The 22941-nt window shown below is 46.4% G+C and overlaps 1 protein-coding gene across 2 annotated transcripts in view; it reads right to left on the bottom strand.

Moving 5' to 3' along the window:
- DIS3L2 (DIS3 like 3'-5' exoribonuclease 2) overlaps window positions 1-19683 on the bottom strand; it is a 190813-nt gene extending 171130 nt beyond the window's left edge. The window contains exons 1-2 of one of the 2 annotated variants that reach the window (XM_044422422.1): window positions 19599-19683; window positions 14945-15660 (exon numbers count right to left, since the gene is read on the bottom strand). In XM_044422422.1, the coding sequence (XP_044278357.1) occupies window positions 14945-15644 (700 nt within the window). In that variant the 5' untranslated portion in view covers window positions 15645-15660; window positions 19599-19683. Of the gene's footprint in view, window positions 1-14944; window positions 15661-17676; window positions 17790-19598 lie in introns of those variants that run through there. The other variant, XM_044422421.1, reaches the window with a different exon arrangement.
- Between the last annotated feature and the right edge of the window lie 3258 nt (window positions 19684-22941).

Raw genomic sequence — 22941 nt, 5'->3', positions numbered from 1 at the left:
GCCACTTCACAGCAGGTGACAGGAAAGAAACCAAGTCAAGCCTTTCACCTTTCTAATCCAGGGCTGCAACCAGAAAGGTGGGGGCCCAAACCAATGCACCAGAGTTCCCCAGCTGGCCATACCCCCACCTGCCTGAATCCAATACTTCAAGGGGGAGGGGGTCCAATTCTCCCTGTCCCCACAAACATTCCAGAGGGTTGGAAGGACTCTCCTGAAACATAGAAGAGTATGGGAGATGGGTAGAGACCTGTTCTCCCCTGCAGAGGAAGGCAGGACGCGCTCCAATGGAGCAAAGCTCAGGGAACCCAGGTTCCATTTGGATGCCAGGAAGCACTTCCTGGCAGTCAGGACCCCAAGGGTGTGGAATGGGCTCCCACGGGAGGTGGTTGAGGCCCCATTGGTGCAGGTGTTCAAGGATAGGCTGGACGCCCACATGGTGGGCATGTCGTGAGCGGAGCCGGCTGGAGCCGGGGGTCAGAATAGATGGCCCAGGAGACCCCTTCTGACTCGCTCTGTTTCTATGTTTCTATACCCTGAATAACCCTAGGTGGCTTAGATCATGCTCCCAGAAGACCTTTCACCTGGCACACAAAGTTGACACAACTTCAGTCACAAGGGCGAGCAAGGCAGCTGAAGTCTGAGAAGAAAGGAACACACTCTGTGCCCAGCGCTTTCGTCTAGCAGCTCAGCACTGGGCGTTTTTCGCCTGCCGGTGAACTTTCAGCTTTGTTTACTTTGTGGTTATTTATGTCTTTAACCCAGATCTCCCAAGGCGAGAAGAACCATGCAAGAGTATTGTTAAAGGGCAACATGGTTCCCACCCTACCAAGTGGAGCAATGTATTACGACTCAAAGCACTAAATTGTTCCTTTTGATTTTTAACACAGTTTGGCAGAGGAGTGTTTGAAACAAAACACACACAAAAAGCTCAGGACAAAGTCTCTCATTGTTCTCTAACTTTCCCCACCAAAATGCTTCCATCCACAACCTATTGAGGCTAGCCCATAACTAGGTGTCAGACCTAGTTTGATTTCTTCCACTTGCATTTAAATGAAGTTTCATTGTTCCCAACGTTAGATCATAATCTAATTATAGTCCAAGCGAGCTTTATGTGTAAGCACATGTGCAAGTGCGTGCATGTGATGGTTGCTCATTGCTCATTGGCTACCAAAACTTGAGAGGAAGTAGGAACAATATCCAGGCACTGATAAAACAAATCAATTTGCTATCAAGTAATGAGAGGCACTTTTCCCTAGACAGAACCCTGCTTTGTTTCGCTGTATTTCCTGCAGGCACTGAGAAGTTAAAGAAGCCAAGTGAGATACAACAATGGTCACTCCCCCCACTGAAATTTACATCTGTCCCCCCAAAAGATCTGAAATGAATCAAAGAAGAGTAGAGTTGGAAGGGCCATGAAGGCCAGTGGGTCCAACCGCCTGCTGTTGCGGACACCAAGTTACTCCACCCCACTCAGATGGCCGTCCAGTTTCTCCTTGAATGTCTCTAGTATGGGAGAGCCCACCACCTCTCCAGGCAGCCAGTTCCACTGTTGTATTGCTCTGACAATAATGAAGCTTTTCCTGATGCCCAGCCTGAATCTGGGCTGTCACACCTTGCATTGATTATTCCATGTCCTGCACTCTGGATCAGCAAGGTGAGATCTTGACCTTCCTTTGTGGCAGCCTTTGAGGTCCTTCTAGAGGGATATCATGCGCCCCCTCAGCCTTCTCTTCTCAAGGCTGGACATGCCCAGCTCTCACAGTCTCTCCTCATAGGGCAGTGTTTCTAAACCCTGGATCATTTTTGTTGCCCTCTGCCAGACCCTTTCTAATTTACCTGCATCTTTCTTAAATCTTCGTGCCCAGAACTGGACACAGTATTCCAGACGAAGTCTGCCTAGTGAGGAGTGCAGGGGAACTACTCCTTCTCGTGGGGAACTGGGGGGAACATCTGATTTCCTAATGCAGACAATCAGTATTCAACTCCTCCTGCTCACAACTGATATCCTGGCAATCTGTCTGTCCCCAAACTTTTCTTGGCCAAGTTATAATACCAGGTGTTCTCTCAGGTTACAAAGCAACAAGAAGTCGGCCTGAAAGGAGCTCAGCATCTGTACCACTCTGGCTCTTGAAACTGCACCACCAATCCCCCTTTCAAATGCCATCAGGCAGACCTGGGATGAAAATGGATGGGTCAGCCATCACTGCCTCTCAGACAGACAGCATCCTCCTGCATCCTACTGTCATTGCTTCCCACCACAAACTCCATCCCTGATAGGGCTACGCGTGCCCTAAAGCCAGGCGGAGTTGCTGTTCACCACCCTAATCAAATCCATGTGGTCCACTACGGGTGACAATCACACTTGCTGAAAGCACACGATTGTGCAGTGCAACTCAGGCTGTGCAGATTCTTCAAAATTGGGGAGAGATCTAAAGGAAGAGAGTGGGCAGTTGGTTTACTCTAAGTCACATGCCCCCAGGAGAAAAGTGGACAGATGAGAAATAATTTCTGGGTGAAAAACAGGCGCATGGGAAGCATTCAGCTATGCCTTTAATGTCTTTCCTTCACTCTTGTGCACTGCTCCATCTTGTAGGGCAACATACAGCCTACTTATGAAGCACAACTTGCCCAGAGCCGGCTGCAGTCATTAGAAATAGAGCCTAGTGCGTGTGCTGCAGCATCTTCCTGGACCAATCCAGTGGCCTCAGATGTCGTGGCGGTCAAATCCCATCAACACCAGTCAGCACGGCCAACGGTGAGGACGCTGGAGGGCTGTACTCCAAACCACATGGAAGACACCAAGATAGGGAAGCTGCACTTGTCCTACACGGCACGTTCCAGTCACAACAAAAGGGTTAAATGTCCCAGTGTCCAGAAAGAATGTGCCATCGAACGCATGGTCATGAAGCCACCCAGAGGGGAGTTCATCTTGGTTTTAATCCCAAGTGGTGTTGTCCAGTTCGTAATAGGAGATGTAAAGATTTCTGAACCAGTTGAAAGCAGGGACAACAGTGCTAGCAGGTATGATATACATTTAAGTGAAAATTGTCAAGGGACTCCAACACAGCCCTGTTTGACTTCAAAAGAGGAAATTTCTCTCAGATGAGAGAACTGAGAAAAAAAGTTGAATGCAAGAGTTAAAAGGGTTTTGTTGTTTGCTATATGCTCTCAAGATATCTATATGAATTAATGCCCACCAAAGCGCCCAGAGCAGCCCTGCTCAGCTAAATCCAAGACTGCCTCTTCCTTTATAGAATTCATCCCATAGTTGGTCTTCCTCCTCTCTTCTGCCTTCAACTTTCCTCAGAATGAATGTCTTCAATGGGGGTCATGTCCTGATCTGCCTGATATACAACAGCCCCAGTTCGTCATTTTTGCTTGCAGGGAAAGTTCTGATATGATCCAGGACCTATTTGTTCATCTGTCAGTCCAGACAGTATTTGCAACGCTCTTCTCCAACACCATATTTTGAATACATTAATTTTCTTCCTGTCAGCTTTCTTCACTCTCTAGCTTTTGCACCCAAACATTGTGACTGGGAATATAGTTGTGTGAATGATCTTGGCCTTGGTCTCCAGTTAAAAAGCCTAACAACTGCCAATCTTTTTGAGTTCCTTCACAGCTACCCTTCCAAGGCTCAGTCTTCTTCAGACTTCTTGGCTGCAGCCTCCCTTTGAATTGATAACTGAGACGAGGTATGTAAAAACTTTCACAATTTCAATTTTCCCATTGTTGACAGTCAAGTTCTGTTATTCTTATGTAGTCATGATTTTCATTTTCCTAGTACTCAGCTTTAGTTCTGCTTTTGCTGTTTCTTCCTCCACTTTCATCAGGAGTAATTTCAAGTCATCACTGCTTTCTGTCAGTAAGATAGTCTCATGTGCATATCTTAAATTACTGCTGTGTGTTCCACCAATTTTCACTCCCTCCTCTGATCCTAATCTGGCTTACCTTATAATATGTTCTGTGTACAGGTGGAACAGATAGGGAGATAAAATACACCCTTGTCAAATGCCTTTTTCCTATGGGAACCATTCTGTTTCTCTGTATTCTGTCCTAACAGTAATTTCTTGTCCACAATACAGGTTACACCTCAGGACAATCAAGTGCTGAGATGCACCCATTTTTACAGAACCAACCATAGCTTATCGTGATCTACACAGTTAAAGCCTCTGCTGTACTCTATACAGCATGGACTGATCTTCTGAAATTCTTCAGGCTGATCCAGCAGCCAATGTCCATTTGTGATAGGATATCAAGTGCCTCTTCCTTTTCGGAATCCAGCTTGAATATTAAACATTGAGCAAAGAGGGCTCGATCCCTTCAAAATGCTTGGAAATTACTCAAACCTGCAACAACACAAGCTCAGCTTGAATGTATGCCACAAGTTAAGAAAGAAAACACCCAGCCTAAGAGACTACCAAGGTGGTTAAGGAGAAAAGTCAAGTAAGCTGTTGGAGAAAAGAAAGCAACACTGCCTTTTAAAAAGGGTTCCAGGATTCCAAAAATTACAAACCAGCTTGATTTATTTATTTATTATTTATTTATTAAAACATTTTTATGCCGCCCCATTCGCCGAAGCCTCGGGGCGGCTTACAACAATAAATTAAAAAATAATTATAATATTAAATTTAAAAAATATAAACATTAGATTAAAAATACAAAAATACAATATAAAATAAGGTGCCCTGGCCAGATAAAATCCAATAATATTAACAGTTAAAATGCCGCTTAAATAAAAAGGTCTTCGCCTGGCGCCGAAAAACAAGTAACGACGGTGCCAGACAGACCTCTCTGGGGAGCGCATTCCATAACTTAGGCGCCACCGCAGAGAAAGCCCTCCTCCGAGTACCCACCCTCCTAATTTCTTTCACGGAGGGTTCCCGGAGAAGGGCCTCTCCCGCCGATCTAATGACTATTTCAGACAACTTGGTTGAAAACATTATTAAAGAAAATGAGTACGCCGTTAGAAAGACAAGCTCTGATGAAAAAGAATCAGTATGGCTTCTGCAAAGGCAAATCCTGCCTCACTAACATTTTACAGTTCTTTTAGAGTGACAAACATATGCACAGGGGTGGTGGGAAAAGAAGAGATGCCTTCGTATGAATGAGCAAATGGCCAATAAACAAAAAACCAGAGAATAACTGGTAAATTCTCCCAATGGATCCCTGTAAACAGTGGGCTCCCACAGGGATCTGTATTTGGGCCAATGCTTTTCAGCTTTTAAGTCTAGAGGACATCCAAGTCAAGGCACTTCATTTTAGATTAAAGGATATTTAGGAAGAAACAAAATTACTTGAGTCAAAGAAAAGATACAACTTACTGAATATATGATGAAATATGGATACAAAATATAAGCAAATGAAAGAAAGCTTATGTCTTCCTTCTCTGTGGCAATATTAGCCTGGGGATGTTTAAGGGGCCTCTAAAGTTGCCTAGGCAAGACACATGTCAATTTCTTGCCCAAGGCTGGAAACAAAAGACAACACTTCTTCCTATAGATTTTATAAAGTTCTTTTCTCCCCGTTTCAAAATCTGTTGGTATGTACAGGCTCTAACCTCACACTCCCCGAGAGGCAGTGGTGGTGAACCAACTCTTCACTAAGGCAAACAGTTTTGTTCTCACAGCAAAAGCAGCTCTTCCCTACAGAATATTTACTTATCTGGCCAGGGCGACTTCTTTTCTTTTCTTTTATAGCTTTTCTTTTATAACTTCTTTTATATCGTTTATATTTTTTATTTATTTTATATTATTAATTTTAATTGTATATTGTTATTTTTGTATTGTATTGTATTTTATTGTGTTGTAAGCCGCCCCGAGGCTTCGGCAAGGGGCGGCATAGAAATGTAATAATAATAATAATAATAATAATAATAATAATAATAATAATAAAGAATGACTGGGGAGGGCAGCTTCAAGACAATCACTTCCTAAACAAACACCACAAGGCTTTCACATCATTTCAAGAAACTATCCTGGCTTTTGGATGCTGGGAAATTTCACTGCACTACTTAATAATTTCCTTGCTATTCTTTTGGTAGTGCATGTGTAAGGCAGAGTCATAAATAATCTGGAATTGGAATGTGCAGTGAAGTAACCAAGATTGCTCACAACACCAATTATTCTGGATGCTTAAAACAAAAAAAGTGATTATTAGGAGCTGCAAAAGGATCCCTTCAATATGCTTGAATAGGCATCAAAATGTATTCATACATAATATTTGCATATATAAGTATCTAATAAAATGGCAAATGCCATTTAATGTAAGCAAGTGTGAAGCAGTGAAGGTAAGTTTTTTTTTCCCCCTTAAGTGCGACTATAGGTTGATGGTCAGTCACTACTAACTCAGATCCCAAGGAATGGATCTTGTGGTGGAAGCCAGTGTGTGGCTGCTATGCAAAGAGCAAATTCTATGTTAGAGTTAATTAGGGAAGGAACTGAAAATAAAATTGCCAATATTATACTCTTATAATAGATTTATAATAGATTTGTATATATTATACAAATCTATGCAACCACACTTAGTATACTACGTACAGTTCTGGTCACTGCAACTAAAATGGATATCATAGAGTGGGGAAAAGGCAGAAAAGGGCAAACTAACCTGACCAGGGGGCTGGAGCAATTCACCTCAGAGGAAAGGGTTAGGTTGCCATAAGGTGAATAAGCTTCGTACATTCAAGCAAGTTCCTTGCAGGAAAGACAGAACAGACTCAGTAGGATGCACAATTTTTACACCGAGGCCCTGCTAGCTGCTTCTATCATACACAGCATTTATATCAGGGAAAATGTTCCCAAAACCAAATTCCACCAGGTGTTTAATTACTATTCTTGTACTGGGGTCAAGAAAGCTGTTATGGCAAGCTGTGCAAACCAGGCAAAACAGCAAACACAGGTGACATGATCTTCAATATGAATCGCATCAAGTACACACAGATGCTGGACAGATCAAACACGTTATCAAAATAATTTGAGATATCAGATGTCCTGCTTTAAAAAGCCTGTTAAAACAGAGGCAGATGTTAGTTGGGTTGCTTTGACAGGAAGGCTCATCAGAGCTAGGGCAAAGGCCACCCAGGCATACTAAACCGAACCCAGAGGCCCAGATGCAGCCTTCTCAGTAAACGCCTTTCCATTCCAGCTTAAGTGGTGAAAGCTACCAACACTGGAGGAGGCTGGGTCTTATTCAAGATGGCTGTGCAGAATCTCCATAGTCAGGGATAGTACACCCAAGGAGTAGGAGAACAGCGATAACAGAAGTGACTTCCCGGGAACATCTGGATGGCCACCTCTGGAAACTGGACTATAAACTAGAACCACGCTTGGTCTGATCCAGCATAACCCTTTTATATATTCATCTCAGCTGCATTTAGGGAAGCCGCATGTAAGTGCATGTCTGCACCAGGACATCACACCATTTCTCCAGACTTCGTGACTGGCAAGTGAACGTGTGAACTGACACTGTTAATAGTACTACGCCCAAGATCACATGAAGCGATTCAGAAGTTCTTTTTGTGCTGCCTGTGATAGTCCTTCCCACAGGCAACTCATGATCAGATCCTACAGTCATAAATGACGGGCGTACGTGGCAGCCCTTTAAGGAGAGGTTCTGGCAAACAGGCCGGCCTAACAGCAGGGCTTATACCCTGTTTTAGCACTGTTTTTAAAAAGGGCAAACAGCTACCGAAATGACTGTGCCTTTCACCTGAATGAACGCCTGCTTAACTCACTGCCATTCAATTTCCATCCTCAAAGCCTTACCACACAAGGAAGTAGCAAGGGATAAATAGCATGTGTGAATGAGTCACACAGGTCTAATGGCAAAAGCAGGACATTTATACCCCCTCGGCTGTCATGCAATCCTGCCCTGACTGAGCAACGTTTTAGTCCGAACATGCACAACCTCAGCACCACATGCGAGGAGGAGGAACGTCGCTGCCATGCGGCAGCCTATGATGCATTTTGCTCCACAGAGAACATTCCGTATTTGCTATAAAACGGAGACCAGGGCAGTGAGCTTTCACAACAAAGAGTCACTGATCATAAGCTTTCTAGTTTAAAAGGGGGCTACGATTAATAGGCCAACAGATTTTTAAGAGTTTTAAGAACATGACGGCAAGCTGCAGATGGCGAGCACCACCTTCAATATGCATCACCCCTCCTCCTTCTGCAAGAGTGACCAGATATACCAATAGGAAAAAAGTACAGAAGGAGTGCCCTGCCGGAGCACACAAAGGTCCAGCCAGGCCAGCATTCTGTCCACACCGTGGCCAACCCCTGCCCAAATGGGAAGCACACAAGCAGGTGCGACTGCACCCTCCCGTCCATCTTCCCCGGCCGCTGGTGGGCACAGGCGGGCGCGTGGAGCCACATCCTGCTCACGGGAGCCCATGGGCAGCAGGCTGGCCACCGAGCGGACAGGATCCTGGGCTACATGGGCCCCTAGCCTGACCCAGGAAGGCTCCTATGTCCTTCTGCGTTAGGAACCCGCCTTAGCAACCCGATCGGATGCAGAAGGGAAATCTACAGCAGAGCTCAAGGCTCGCCAAGCATGCTGGAGTAGTGCGAGGCCCAACAATACACCATTCTGGCAGCTCCGTTGAAGGCTTGGCCAGTACACCATTTAGTAGCAGGGGGCTGAAAGTTTATCAAAACAGTTCCTGCGCTCCAGCCAAGCGCAACAGCAACATCTGCCCGGCCAGGGAGGGGCTGCGGCACACCAATGGTTTCTCGGGACTCTCCATGAACCTGACCCACCCTGCTCGTGACCCCTGGGCCACCTCCTCCGCTTGATGGCTGCCCTGCGCCAGGGCTGGGCTCCCAGCTCCTCCAGCGAGATGAGGGGCTCCCCTCCCAGCTGCCGCGCATCCCCCACCTCCACTTGCCCCAGACGCCACCTAAAATCCTCCTTGCTCTGTTCGGCCAAGGGAAGGCCCATCACACTATTAACTCAGTACAAGAGGGAAAAAACCAGCTGGACACCAGCAAAAAAAAAGCCCGCAAGGAAAGAAAAAGGAAAACATTATTGAAAATAGTTCTTTGCTTTCTTTGGATTAAAAATAAAGCCTAGAGGCAGCTTTTAAAAGATCTCCAGGAAAAGAAGGCAAAAGCCGGCTCAAACAGCAAATATACCAGAGCACCTGTAGAATCTGTTGGGGCAGGACCAGTACAATGACAGGCATGTTGCAGTACAGCAGCGGCCGGAGTGGGGAAGCGTGTGATACTGTGCAGCGCATAAAGCACTGGGGTACAATTCATGTTCAGCCACAACGGTCTTGGACAACCTCTTCTCTCTTCAAGTAAAGTTTACATCTTCCTAACAAATTTCTGAGACGGTTTAGATCAGTGTTGCCTAAGCTGGCACCCTCTAAATGCATTGGACAGCAACGCACAAGAACGCACACCCAACCTAAGTTGTGGTCCAACACCTCTTGAGGGCATCAGTTTGGGGAAGGCTGGTTTGGATGCTAAACTCTCTCAGAAGGATGTTCTGCGATTAGCCATTTTTTATGCATCCTGACAAGTACTACAGAAACAGCAAATGAAAAAGTCCTGTAGCTAAGAATAATGCATGAACAAGAAAAATGGGACCATTTGCCCCAGAGGTTTCAAATTAGGTTTGTAGTAGGAATTTTAAAAATGGTAACCTCTAAAAGAACAGGATCCAAAATCTCAACAGAGGATTGTTAACTACTGTGCTGACACTGTTTTTGGCCTGAGCCAAAAGTTACGCAAGGCTTAAGAATGCAAGCCTTTCCTAGGAAGAAATCAAGACAGAAGTTTACCAAGAAATTTTGAACAATTGTTGATGGAGTTCCCAACTTTCTTAGAGACCCTTGTGATAAATCCCGCTTCCCTTTTCTTCTGTATCCCAGCACTGGGATTGGCAGGTTAATGTACTGAATGCAAGGGGAAAAACTGCTCTGACTCTAACAGGACTCTGTTAGATTTTCTCTCATCTACTGCTATGGTTTAAAGAACACACAGCAAGAGGCCAGCGTAGTAAGAAGCAAGAGATAGCTGTAAAGAGAGAAATGAAAGAAATGCTGCTATGAAATCATGGAGGTCGTGCACAGAATGGCTCAGAGAAACCTGCCATCAGCGTGCCAAGGGAATTCTATCTGCCCCCAGGGGCCTCAATCAAGCCTGCCAGCAGTTGTACTGGTCAGGAAAAGAAAGTTATTCCTAACGTACCAGATACCCTTTTGAGTGATAGTGTATTTGCAGAAATGTGCTCAGGTATGCATGCCCGTATGACAACTAGATAGCTCCAAGTTTATTTATTGTGGGGCACGAACACTCCTTTGGATGGCCCGCCCCAGAAGGCTGATGGGAGCAAGCACAGGTCTGCCTGAAGAAGGCAGCTAGCAGGTTCCCTTTCTTGTTGCCGTGCACCCTTTCTTTGATCCCTTGCCCTGTGCTTGCTGACTGCTTAATGAAGATAGTTTTGCTTCTCACCCTATAACCTGAAGTGCCCGACCACACTGCAGCAAAGGGACTCCCTGCATGTTCTGACCATTCAAAACTGCTACCCACAAGTTAGTATAAAATTGTGGTGTAGGGTAAAAGACACCTCCCTGAGAAATTCAAAGGATTTTGGGAAATTCCCCCTCCCCAGCAGACCCCTCCAGACTTTGGCAGCCTCCAAACCCTCCTTTGAGACTTATCAGAAAAGAAGGCGCAAGGAGGAGGAAGGGATGGCAAGCGTTCCTTCCCTGACCTTTCCCAAGCTGACTTCTCTCAAACTCCAAGCCAAAGCATCTGGCTTGAACTTTAGCAAAGAGACTCACCGGATCGTCCTCAAGGAATCAGAAGCAACTTCCCACTCCCCACCCGCCACGTACCCTTGACACTCAATGCCTCCCCACTTCTCAAGACAGGGCAGTCGTCTATCCCATACTCCTTCCTCTCAGCTGCCGCTTCCCTTATGATGCTGTATGCACATACTTTCTTCATGGAGGCACAGCTACTGGAAATGGGGCACACTAAGAGAGCTACTCCGAAACAGGGGCCTAGTAACACCCACCAAGAAGAAAAAGAATTTAATCAAATTAGCTAGCTTTCTCAAGAGTTTCCAGTTGTGGGAGAATCAGACAGAAGAGAAATATGAGCTGCCAAAGACTGGGACAAACACACACAGAATACAGAATAGGTTTGGGGCCCTCAGGCCAAAACATTGCTTTAAAAGCACCAGGAGTCATAATTTACGAAGTATTGGTTCAATAAAAGTAGATCTGTTCAGTCCATTTTGTACAATCCCCAAGGCCGTACTTCAAATACTCACATGTATTTATCACCCCAAATGCACAAGATCTGTTGGCCCAGCTTCAATGGAGAAGGCAGCCTCCTCACAGACTGATGGATGACTCATCCCAGAGGATCAGAGGGGTGCAGTTCTGCAAAGCCAAATTGTGTTTGCTGGCTATTAAATTTCTGCCTCGTAAACCACAACAGGAAGCATTTTTACTCTAACAGATTCAAAGCCGCATCAGACAACCAAAGATTACAGCCTGTGAATACTGCAGCGTGCAGGTCACCTGCAGAAAACAAGACTTTCACCTGATGTTCCAAGCGCCTCTACAAATTCTCGTCCATCCCCATCAACAATCAGCTTATTTAACTGGGTCAACTGATTCTGCATTATAAGGTGATCTAAAGCATCAAGAAAAAGAGGTGTATTTAATCCCTGATTTGCATCAAGGTTTCCAACTTTCCAATTCTTATATTTGCTGATATAAATGTGTACTAATTGGTTGCTATAACTATTAAAATGTATCTGTTTGCCATTAAATGGTGCCTTTGTGCTGCCCAGGAGCATAATGCAAAACATCTGGTTCCAAAGCCCACAGATCTTTCGCGCTACAGCATCCAATCTGCTCAGAGAGGAGACAGATTCCAGTTTGGCTGCCTCTGTACACATATGAGGACATGAAGCAAGATCACTCTCTCGTGGGCAAGGTGCCCAGAACTTCCCAAAATCAAAGGCCAGTAAGTAACTAAGCGAAAATGTAATATGGGCTACTGCAGTGTGCTTCCCATGGGCTGCTTGTGAGGCTGGCATGGAAGCTGCAGCCAGCGCAACATGGGGTGCCAAGTGGGGCAGCCCACCAGGTACACAGCTTCCCAGCCCTGAGGCAGCAGCACTGGCTTCCAATAACCTGCCAAGCCAAGTCCAAGGTGCTCTGGAAAGTCCAGCTTCACTTAGGACCCGGATACCCAATGGGAGCACCGTCTCCTTTATGCATCGAGACGGATATTCAGATAAACTGCCCTCCTGAAGCTGCCGCATTTGTCTTGAGTTCAATACCAGGCAGCCACAGACAGAGCATTCACGAAGATGCCCCAAGTGGAACTCCCCCCACCTCCTATAAACACTCGGTGCCAAGACCTTCAAGACCTTAAGTACCAACTCAAAACCTCCTTAATCCAAGCTTTGCTCTTTCCTTTTTTCACTTTGCTAAATCACATAAATGATTGTTTACCTTTGTATCGTTCACCCTTTGCATCTTGGGGTTGGGTGAGGAGGAGGGATGGCCAAAGTTATAGGATTTTGTTACATTTACTGGTTGTACTTTGCTGTGAGATTTTATGATGAAAAGCAAGTGACACATTTTACAAATAAAGAATAGAGGGCGGACATGAAAATGTATGTATAAAAGATGTCCTTAGAGGCCCTGATCTATGTGCCACCACCATCGGATGTGCAGGGAGTGGTAATGAAGGCCAAAAACTTTTCAACAGTGGCACAAGAACTATACAACGCCCTTCCCATAGAGGTTTGTGGGAAGAATCCACTGATTCTGTTCCCCCCAGAGGGGAAGCGTCTGTTAATCGATTGCTGCAACCACAGGAGAGCCTGAAGCACCTTAAACACCTGCCATGATCCCTTGCCTTGTCCTTGGCCAGGAATTATGGGAATTGTGGCCCTCCACAGGTTTTGGCCCATGCCCACCCCACCTTCACGACTAACGTCTGCTGCTACGTAAGTTCTGCCACGCACATTTTCGCTGTTGTCGTGCTAGCCGGTTGTTATTTATTGCTTTTGTAATCTCAAGTGCTTGTTAGCAGCTTGTGCATTCATGCTCTGAAAGATGAGAGTATCACTACTCTAGCAGAAAGGAGGCAAAGTAGAATCGATGAACAGGTTGCAACCCTACGCAAGTTCAGAGTGAAAAGAACCCTGGCTGGCCCGGAAAATGAGCTGGGAGTGGCAGGAAGTGTGTATGTCTAAATGTGCAAGGGACTGCGTGCCAGACCAGATCTTACGGCACTCAACACCCTTCTGGCATCAGAGGTATTTTCACCATGGCCCTCCTTTTCCCAGGAAGAGGTAGGTTCCCCTGGTTGGGACAACTGAGAACTCTCCCATGACACGAGCTGCTGAGCCAAACTGAATACTTGCTGCACGTTCACAGCACTCAATGGCCCTCAGTCACAAACCTCCCCACATCAAAGGAGGAACTGAAACACCTCCTCTCCCCACCACCCAAAATAATCCTCACCTCAGTGTGCCACAAGTAGGAAGCAAACAAGATGCCTCACGCACCTCGAAGTGCGCCTGGGGAACCAAAGCCCCATGCGCCTGAAGCAAGCGAGCCTTGACTAGCTACCTGCCAGTGGAATGATGGGGCCACGGAGTCACTGTTAGCCAATCAGACCTACTCCTGGAGCCGGAACGCATCACCTGTCACCATATACCAGGCTCCCTAGTACACCTCCAGTTTGGGGATGATGCCTTGAAAAGAGAGAAACTGTGCAGAGGCTTGCAGTGGAGAATACTCATTACCTTCTTTTCCCTATCCCTCTGCACAATTAATTTAGTAACTGTTGCTGAGGACAATAAGACCCTTTTAAAGGAGATTATTAAACATTCCCAGGTGTCTTTAAGCATTCAAAGGGGACAAAAAGCTAGGGATGAAACGTGGAAGTAAATGGAAATGCTTTCCTTGAAAAGTGCTACTGCTGATTTACTAGCTTGCCTGCAGCAGAAGCCAGTGAGGGGCAGGCAGTCAAAAAGCAAATAGAGAGCAGGCTGCACGGGAGCAGAGAGCATTAAATGGCACAGGAGACGGCGGTGGTGTTCAGTGGCTAGAAACTCGGCTAGTGGAGCATCCCTGCTGTCAGCCGCATTTGCTGGAAGGGATGCTTTCCTCCCAAGCCAACCAAGGCTCGCTCCAAAGACCCAGAGCAGAAAGGGAGGGGATCCTCCATCAACAGCACTGCCCTGTTTCCCACCCACCCAGGAATGGAAGTGAAAGAAAAAGAATGTGCTTGTAGCAGTTGGTGGGAAACACCGACAATGCTTGATGTCTCTAGAGCATTTTAGGTTGCTCACATGTTATCACAATGGGACCCCTATAAAATAGGGATAGGCAGCTGATCCACTAGTAGAATTTTAGATTTAAACCTGTCAGTAACAACAGATTACATCGGGGCTGCAGCACAAAGAGTACACAGGCAGAACACCCCTATGGATAGCCACAAAGGGCCACTTCTACGGTGGACAAGGGACTCGTTCATAATCCGAGCCCGCCAGTTAAGCTAAGCCTGTGTCCTTGTTTAAAAAGAACGAGCACAACGAAGAACGAGCACAAGGAAGTTCACTGTCTCAGTGACAAGTCCAAGCAAAGGCCTAGAAAAGAAATCCAGGATCTTGCCAATAAGTAGAGCTACCAACACTGAAGAATTTCAGCCAGCTAAGAACTTGGCTCAAAGCAGCTTCTAAATATTAGCAATATATGCATTTCCCAGCCTGGGACCAAGCCCACTTCTCTCTTGAACCTGCAGCAATCCTTCTGATAATACAACAACTACAAGCGAAAAATCCCAGCCCCAGCAAAACCAGTGGAAATGGCCATTCGTCATGTGACAATCTCATCCACAGGCCATTTGCTCCTAGTTCCACAAGCCACTGCAACCATTTAAGACACTCAGCAGCTCACCATGAACTTGGCTTGGTGAAAAGGGGCTGGTTTTCCTGGCATTTGTGGTGGGCACATCCATGCTGAAGTGGCCAGTGGGTGCATAGCCATCGGATCTGTCGAAGGTGGCGGGCGCATCCCTGCTGTATTTGCTTCTCCACGGCTCCTCTCTGTCTCGCTCTCCAGAGCTGGTGGTTTTCTGCTGAAATCCACTTTGCCTGGACAATACCCCTTGCCCCAGTACCTGTCTGCCCCTTGAGGCAGCAGACAGATCTTCAAGCTGATGAGCAGAGACACCATCCTCTTCGTCCACTACTTCATCATCACCACTTCTGCCAGCACTGGGATCGCTTTGGTGATGCTGCCGCTTGGCAGAAGCCGCCTCTCTACTGTCACTCAGCTGCTCAGCTCTTCCAAACTCCAGCTGGACTGGATGCAGGGTTTTGACGAGGGAGCCACTGGGGGTTTTCACCCCGTTTTTAGACAGAGCCTCTCGCACAAGGCCTCTTTTCAAGGATGGCTCTGTATCCGAGTCATTGAGGGCACTCGCCTCCTCCAGCTGCAGCTTCTGAGCGATGTGGTTCAAGTAGGACCGGAACCGCCCACTGTGGTGCTTCTGCACAAGCCTGGCGTAGGCGTTCTTCTGCGGGACAGTGGGCTTGCTTGAGCCGTCTTTGGAAGCATGGCTGGGGGGGACTCGCACATAGCCTTGGGGTTCCATATCCCAGGAATATTACCTGCCATCAAAGGAGTGCAAATATAAGCTGGACATGGAGCAGAAGAGTAATTTAATTTCCTTACACCCAAACAGCAATGCAACAGTCCTAAGTACTAACAAAAATGCCAGAGAACTGACATGCTAAGGATACAGAGCACTCAAGGTTAGGCTGCATGTTTCCAACAGCCGTTCTCACTGGTCCACATCCTTCCCCACTAGGAGAGGCAGCCGTTACTGCCTCTAGGCCCTGCATGAGGCTCTCCTCTTCGGCCTCCTGAGCCTGATATTTAACATGCCTCTCAGGATCCCTTGAGCTCCATGGGAGATTCTGCAGCCCTGAAGCTAAATTGACTTTCTGCTTCCTGCACGGCAGCTCTGCTCATTTTTAAGATTACAAGTCAGACAGTTCCCCCGCAGTCATGGGGATGTTGGAGGCAACTTAGCTCAATGCCCACAGAATAGTTACACACACTGGGAAAAGCCCATTTAAATGGAAATACACAGGAGCCCCACTTTAGCAGAGAGCCCTGCAAAGAATGGCTGGGATTGGACTCAGGACTCATAACTGCTGGACATGTTTCTTCCACAGAACTGAAAGCACTCCCCCTAATCTTTATTTGGGATGGGGCTTGGGGAGAAACTAGGTGGTATGCTCTGTAGTTTTATTACAACAGAAGACACGCAATATTAAATGGGCAGCGGTAATTCAGGAGTGACCGGCCTACATCTCAAATAATATAAATGGGCATATTCCAGATGAGGGGGAAAGGGGAGAGGTGGGCAGGCATTTGGGCCGAGTATTCCATTTCAACCACACTCAAATCATTTCTACTCACTCTGCTTCTAGGAAAGGATGGCCAAACTAAAGCAGCAGTCATGATTCAAAAACAAAATCTGATCATGTCCACCCTAGGCTCTCCAAAAATAACCTTATGTTTTCCCATAATCACTTCAAGGATTTCAACAGGAAGGGTGGAGATTCCCTCGTAAGTGGCAAATTCTGGCAGCTGAGGACAACTCCTTCAGCCCCTGGGAAGGACCAGATCATGCATAAAATGTGTATGTGATGAATTTTAACATTAAAGGGGACATGCAGATAAGGAAAGCTGATCAATCCCCAATCACAACAGAGCAGTCACATGAATACTTTTTGCACCCTGAACTCAGCACTGATAGTAAGAGAGGTAAGGAAAGGAGTCTGGGTGATAGAACACAGAAAGCTAAATTAAGGAAGGGTTCAGCTCCCCCTACCCCTTGCAATTACTTTGCTGTTAAGATCAGAGCTATTCCCCACATGTAGCTTTGTGTGCTTAACTTATTTAAGGGATATGTGGAATTCAGGACAACCTCAACAAGGGTTACAAGTCAGGTCTTCCCCAGTGCCCACATTTCAGAAATTTCCTGTTAATCACTTGTTTACTTGCATACAGCAATTCATGGGTGGATATCCCAGTTTCAGTAAGAATATAGTAAAACGGATCAAGGGTCACCCTGTCTGGCAGAGTCTACAGCATGATCCAAACAAAACCACTGACTCACTGACATAGGCAATCAAGGTTACGGAGTTCAGTAAGCAAAGAAAAAGAACAAAAGTCCAATCACCTTGCAGAGAAAGTAGCACTAGAGGTCTCAAGAAAGTATATCAAGCTACATACATATTACCAGTCCAAACATACATGCACCCCACTTTAACTTGGGGGAATATCTTTTCACTTTAACTATACAGGATCTTCGAGGTAGCTCACCACAAAAACAGCAATGCATATGGCTTGTAATAACATCCAGATAATTAACCAAAGTGTTCATCAAAGGAAAATCATGTAGATAACGTAGTACCACCACACCCCAAAGTATGTTTCACATTGAAGTCCAAAGGAGATAAAATTTCTTCCAAACAGACAACAAAGCTGAGACTTTAAACTAGAACCTGCACAGTATCTCCGTATTTAAATCCTGTGAGCTTCTTTGTTCTCCCCACAAAGGAAACTTCTATGAACAGAAGTATTCTATCTTTAAAAGTAGGTGCAGCTTTCACCTTCGTATCTTGCTTATTATACACATCTGCCTGGTCTCTGTTGGAAACACACCAGTAGATTAGATGGACTTCACCCTTTAGTTAGTTCTTATGTTGCCAATTCTTTGGAGAAATCCCAGTCATCTGTCAACCAACACAGGGTCACACAAGCTGCTCTGATTAGAAAAAAGGGTACACAGTGTTTCAAGCCATATGCAGGACAGTGGAGAAAGAAACATACATTCAACAGCATCTAATTCCTTCTTCCTATAAAACTCTCTCAACACAATACAATATAGAGACCACCAAAGCAACAGAAGAAAACAAATGTGTAAAAAAGTTCATTAGCTCAGAGACTTTACTATCTGCTCCAATGTATAGGTGAAGGAAAATACATTTGACACAGGGAAAACAAGAGGAAGTTCTAGTAAAGGGAGGTAGGAATAAACAGGAGAAAAATATACATTTGATTCAGCTACATGAACTTTGGCTTGCTCAATGTGTTAATAATAGGATGGGGCCCAGCCCATGTTAGAAGTGTAACAACCACAGAACTAGGCAGCAAGCAACCACAAAGAATAACACATAAGCACAGGGAGAGAAGGGAAAGGGAAAAGACACAGCCTATAAAGAAGCCACTGAAGAACTAGCATCAATTCTGCATAGGCATATGTGACACTCTGCCTCAAACAGTGTAAAACTTGGGATGCTAGAATTTTTCTGGATACATGAAATTATCACAGTGAAAATTACACCTACTCCTATGCACTTCTTGTATCACTAACCTTCCACTAAGAAATCCTGCCTAAATGCTACACACTGAGATACACAGACGCTGCACCATCATAAATTGTAGACAACTTCTCTCTGCCTGATATGTTTATTAATCCAGGAACAGCTCATCCTGCAGTAGCCTCTTCAGAAACAGCCATGAATCCTGGCCTTGACATAAAATGTCTCTTTTTGAAATATGATTAACAGATTTAACCTCTCAATAGTTGTAGTTCTTATAAAATAACTCAAACAACTAATACTGCTATTTGATAAACACTTATAGAGAACGGAGACTTCACTGCAACTGTGTATGCATTTTTTTAACATTCCACTTTTTTTCCCTGCAAAGAACCAAGGTGGCTTGTATAATCCTCCTCTTCTCCTTTTGATCCTCACAAGAATCCTACAAGACAGGTTAGACTGCAAATCAGTGCCTGGCCCAAAGTCACCTAGTGAGCTTCATGACTGAGTAGGGACTAGAACCTGGATTTCCCAGATCCCATTACATCATTTTCACCATTACATCATACCAGCTGGAAGCTCAACTTTGGCGTTGTCAAAAGACATGGAATACCTTTTTTTTTTTTTTTTTTTAAGGCATCACCACAGTAGCCAAAATCGAGGCCAGTGTTTTCCATAACGCAAGGAAAAGTAAACAAAGAGCAACCTTGAGGACTCCCCGTTTAAGAGTGCCTTGCTAGATGGCTTAAACGCTGCCCTTAACTATTGCTTTATACTTTATGTTTCTCTCCTCCCCATCCCACCCACCGGTTGCAGCATTTAACTAATAATCTTGCGAGCCATTTTTCTCTCTTTTTTTTTTCAACAGCTTTTCAACCAAAATGTTTAGGGCCAGCTGGAGCGTACGAAACGGGGGGCTTGTTTTGCTTCGCGGAACGACGCTGAGCCAAAGAACCAGCATGCCGTGGCTGGAGGTACAGGGGAGCCGTGGGGGGGGGATGGGGGGGCGAGAGTCACGCCCAGGACAAGAGGAGAGTGAGCCCATGGGGGTCCCTGTCCACTCAGAGTCTCCTGGCAGCCCAGGCAGGGCGGCACGGGCAAAGAGCAGCTCGGGACGCCCCGGCTGACGGGAGGCGCCGACGCCCCCCCACCCCGACACCCACCCCATGAGGGGCAGCTCCGGAGGCGAACTCTCCCCTCCCGCTCACCTGCCCAAATCCGCCTCAATTGCAGCTTCAAAATCCCCACTTCCTGCCCCGCTCTCCTTCCGGGTCACGCAGAGGGCGTTCTACGGGCCGCGGTAGGGCTCAAACAACCCCGGACCGCGAAGCGCCCGCGCCCCTGCGGCCGAGAGCGCCGTCGCCTCTGGCAACCGCGCATCGCCGCCTGGGGCGAAAGGCCTGCTGGGTCCGCTGCGTTGCTGCGGGCGCTTTTAGTGAGCACAGGCCAAAACCACATATCCTAAATTATATACAACATCACTATCATGGTCATGAATTTCATTGCTCTGCCTCCCAATAGCTGAAGATTCACGCATTGTTCACAACCCTGCCTCAAAAATATAAAAAGAAATGCAATAAAAACACCAATACAATGAAAACACAATATAACATCCCAAGAAATGACTTTTAAGCAGAATAAAGCTCAATAGGCAAAAGGGTAAAAAGAGCCGGGATGTTGTTGTGCTTAGGCTTGGGACTTGGACAGTCTTGGTCCGAGTCTAGCTGGTTGAGCAGAGGACAGTAGGAGTAAGACTGATCAGCTTGCACTTGAGACAAAGATCAGCTCAAAGGCAGCAATGCTGGTGCAGAAATTATCACTGCGGGAGGTGAATCCACATGGAGAATCAGTGCAAAGGGTCCTCCGTTCGCCCCAAATGCAAATTCCCGCAGACACAACACAGACCTATTATCAAAAAACCTGACACTGAGACCATGCATTGGTAGCATAACTTCACGTTGCACCTTTACTAATTATTTGACTTTAAAGAAAAAGATAATAAATTAAGCAATTCCTCTCCTGGAACTGCTAGTGCTGAAAAATGCTAGAAACTTTCAGGTTACACAGGTCTCTTCATCAGGTGTAGTAACTCTAAACCCAAGATGGCATTACAGGCCAAGCTCGTCATTATGGTGGTGACTTGTATTTCTGCATTGAAATATTCGTGGCTGGCCAAGTTTTTCATACCTGCTTCCAACAAAATTAAAAGGACAAGAAAGAAAATGACTTGCTCACAGCCATTTTAAAGCAATGTCACAGTGGCCAGGACGGCACCAAGGCAGTCAACAGATCAAAAGCCTGTTTAAGCAGGTAAAATTGGCTACCTGGGGAGTCTTAACGGACTACTTGGGGAAAGCATCAGGCAAGAAGTGGGCATGGTCCGGACTGGAAGCCAGCATCATGGGGTACCCACTGAGGTTTGCACACCTGCCAGTCATTGGCCAGCCCATTTCCTTCCGGTTGATTGTGCTGACTGGGCCCAGAGGAAGAAAATAAGCAGTGGGCAGAGGTACCTTGGATAGATGGAGCCATGGAGGGCACTTTCCCTGAGGTTTCCCGAAACCTGGAGTTTACCCTGATGGACAGCCCTCCCAAGAGCACCTGTTCCTCGTTGGCACTTGCCTAGCTCTAGAAGATGGAGCCTCCCAGAAAAGCCACCTGATTCCACCCCCCCCCTCCCCACCATGATCTCAGAACCCAGAGGTGGCTCATCTGGAAAAAGACATTCACATAATGTGACAAGGGTCACCTCTCCGTGCAAAGAGAGTAGGGGCACCTCACGGACTAACACATTCTGAAGCTCTTCTTGCTGTATCTGTGCTTACTCACCTGGCGGCCATGTGTCCTTTTGTACAGAAGGCAGTCCTCTCTTTGAAGGACTGCCACAGCTGTCTCTGTTTGAAATGCCATGTCTAATTCCAGCTGAAAGGTGAAGTGGTATCAGCAACCAAGAGGGACCACCCAAATAGCTGTCTGAGCAAGCAGGAGACAGGTCTTCCAGCCAGTCTTCGGCAGTTTGGCAAGATGTACTTCCATTGTTGTGGTCAACCATTCAGTCATGTCCAACCCTTGGCCACTCTTTGGGCTCATTGCTCTCCGTGCCTCTGTCTCTCACCGCTCCCTTCAAGGCCTCCATGTCCACCCCGTGTTTTCTTTACGGCGTCCAGCCAATGGGTGCTGGGGCGGCCCCTTCTCCTTTTTCCACTGATCACCCCCAGCATGACTGACTTTTCGAGTGAGTCAGCTCTCATGGCATGGCCAAAGTATGACAGTCTTTGTTTGGTGATCTTGGTTTCGAGTGATAATTTTGGTGAGGCTCTGCCTAGGACATCTTTGTGATTTTTGCAGACCGTGGGATGCTCAATAGTCATCTCCAGCACCACAATTCGAAAACATCCACCCTTCTTCTATCTGCTTTTTCAGAGTCCAAGTTTCACAACCATATGTGGCACTTGGAAAAATTATTTCATTGACTAATCTGCATGTGGTGATGTCTTTTCTCTTCCAAATGTTACCCATTCTGCACATTGCATTTCTTCCAATGCTCTGCGCCTTCTGATCTCAGGACTGCGGTCACCACGTTGGTCAATTTCAGATCCCAGGAAGTTGAATTCCTTTATTGTTTTGGTGGTCTCATTGTCAATTTGCCCTCTGTCCTGTGTCTTTATTTCCATATAAATTATGATAATAAGATCCAAACCTGCATCATTGCACATGAAGCTAATTGTAGGCAAATTGATGTCCTCCTCCTGTCCTCTTTTTTGGGAAGTGGTTTACTTCTGCTTTTTTAGGCAATTCAAGCGCGACTGCTGAAATTCTTCGGCCCAGAAACACGTAGGTGTTAGAACTCAGTTAGTCCTTAGGGGGCCACCAGTCCCTGTTTTCCCCTCCTGCAACACCCTAACCTGGCTGCCCCTCTGGAATAACCCTCCTTAACACTGCAGTCCTATTCCCATTTCCCGGCGAGTGACTCCCACTGAACTCAGTAGCACTTACTTCCAATTAGAGCAGAATGGCATAGCACTGTGAGCAATCTTCTTGTGTATTCCTTTACCGTGACCAAGTGCCCCTGCACGCTGCCACCGCATTCCCAGAGAAGCTGACAAAGCATCTGAATGTAGCTGTTGGGCAAAGGGCTTTTGCTAGGCTTTCACTGCAGCTGCGGGCAAGCACAGGCCACAGTTGCATCATTGCTGAGCAGCTGTGGACCATTCACTCTGTGGGGCAAGGAGCCAGCCAGGCCACAGGAAGACAGAGAGTGGGCTCTTGTGATCTGGCATCCCCTCTTCGCGAGCCCCCAGAGCTGGGGGGCCAGCGCAGCCTTCACAGCCCTAAGGAATCTCTCAGCACTGGAAAGATGAGTCTAAATTCTTTGTGCAAATGTGAAGTTCTGCCTGCAGAGGGTCTCCCGTCCTCCCCTTCCCTCCCTGTGGAGGAGAGCTAAAGTGATTGGCATGTGTGGTATTAAGATACAGAAGCAGCAATGGAAAGGCTCACACAGCTGGCCCAAGCTGGGTCACACATGTTTGCGGGCTGCCTCTTCCAGGAAAC

This window comes from Varanus komodoensis, unplaced genomic scaffold (assembly GCF_004798865.1).
Source record: "Varanus komodoensis strain SLA01 unplaced genomic scaffold, ASM479886v1 scaffold127, whole genome shotgun sequence".
Lineage (NCBI taxonomy): Eukaryota > Metazoa > Chordata > Lepidosauria > Squamata > Varanidae > Varanus > Varanus komodoensis.
Note: the sequence above shows the minus strand (reverse complement) of the source record. Positions and strands in the feature narration are given on the sequence as shown.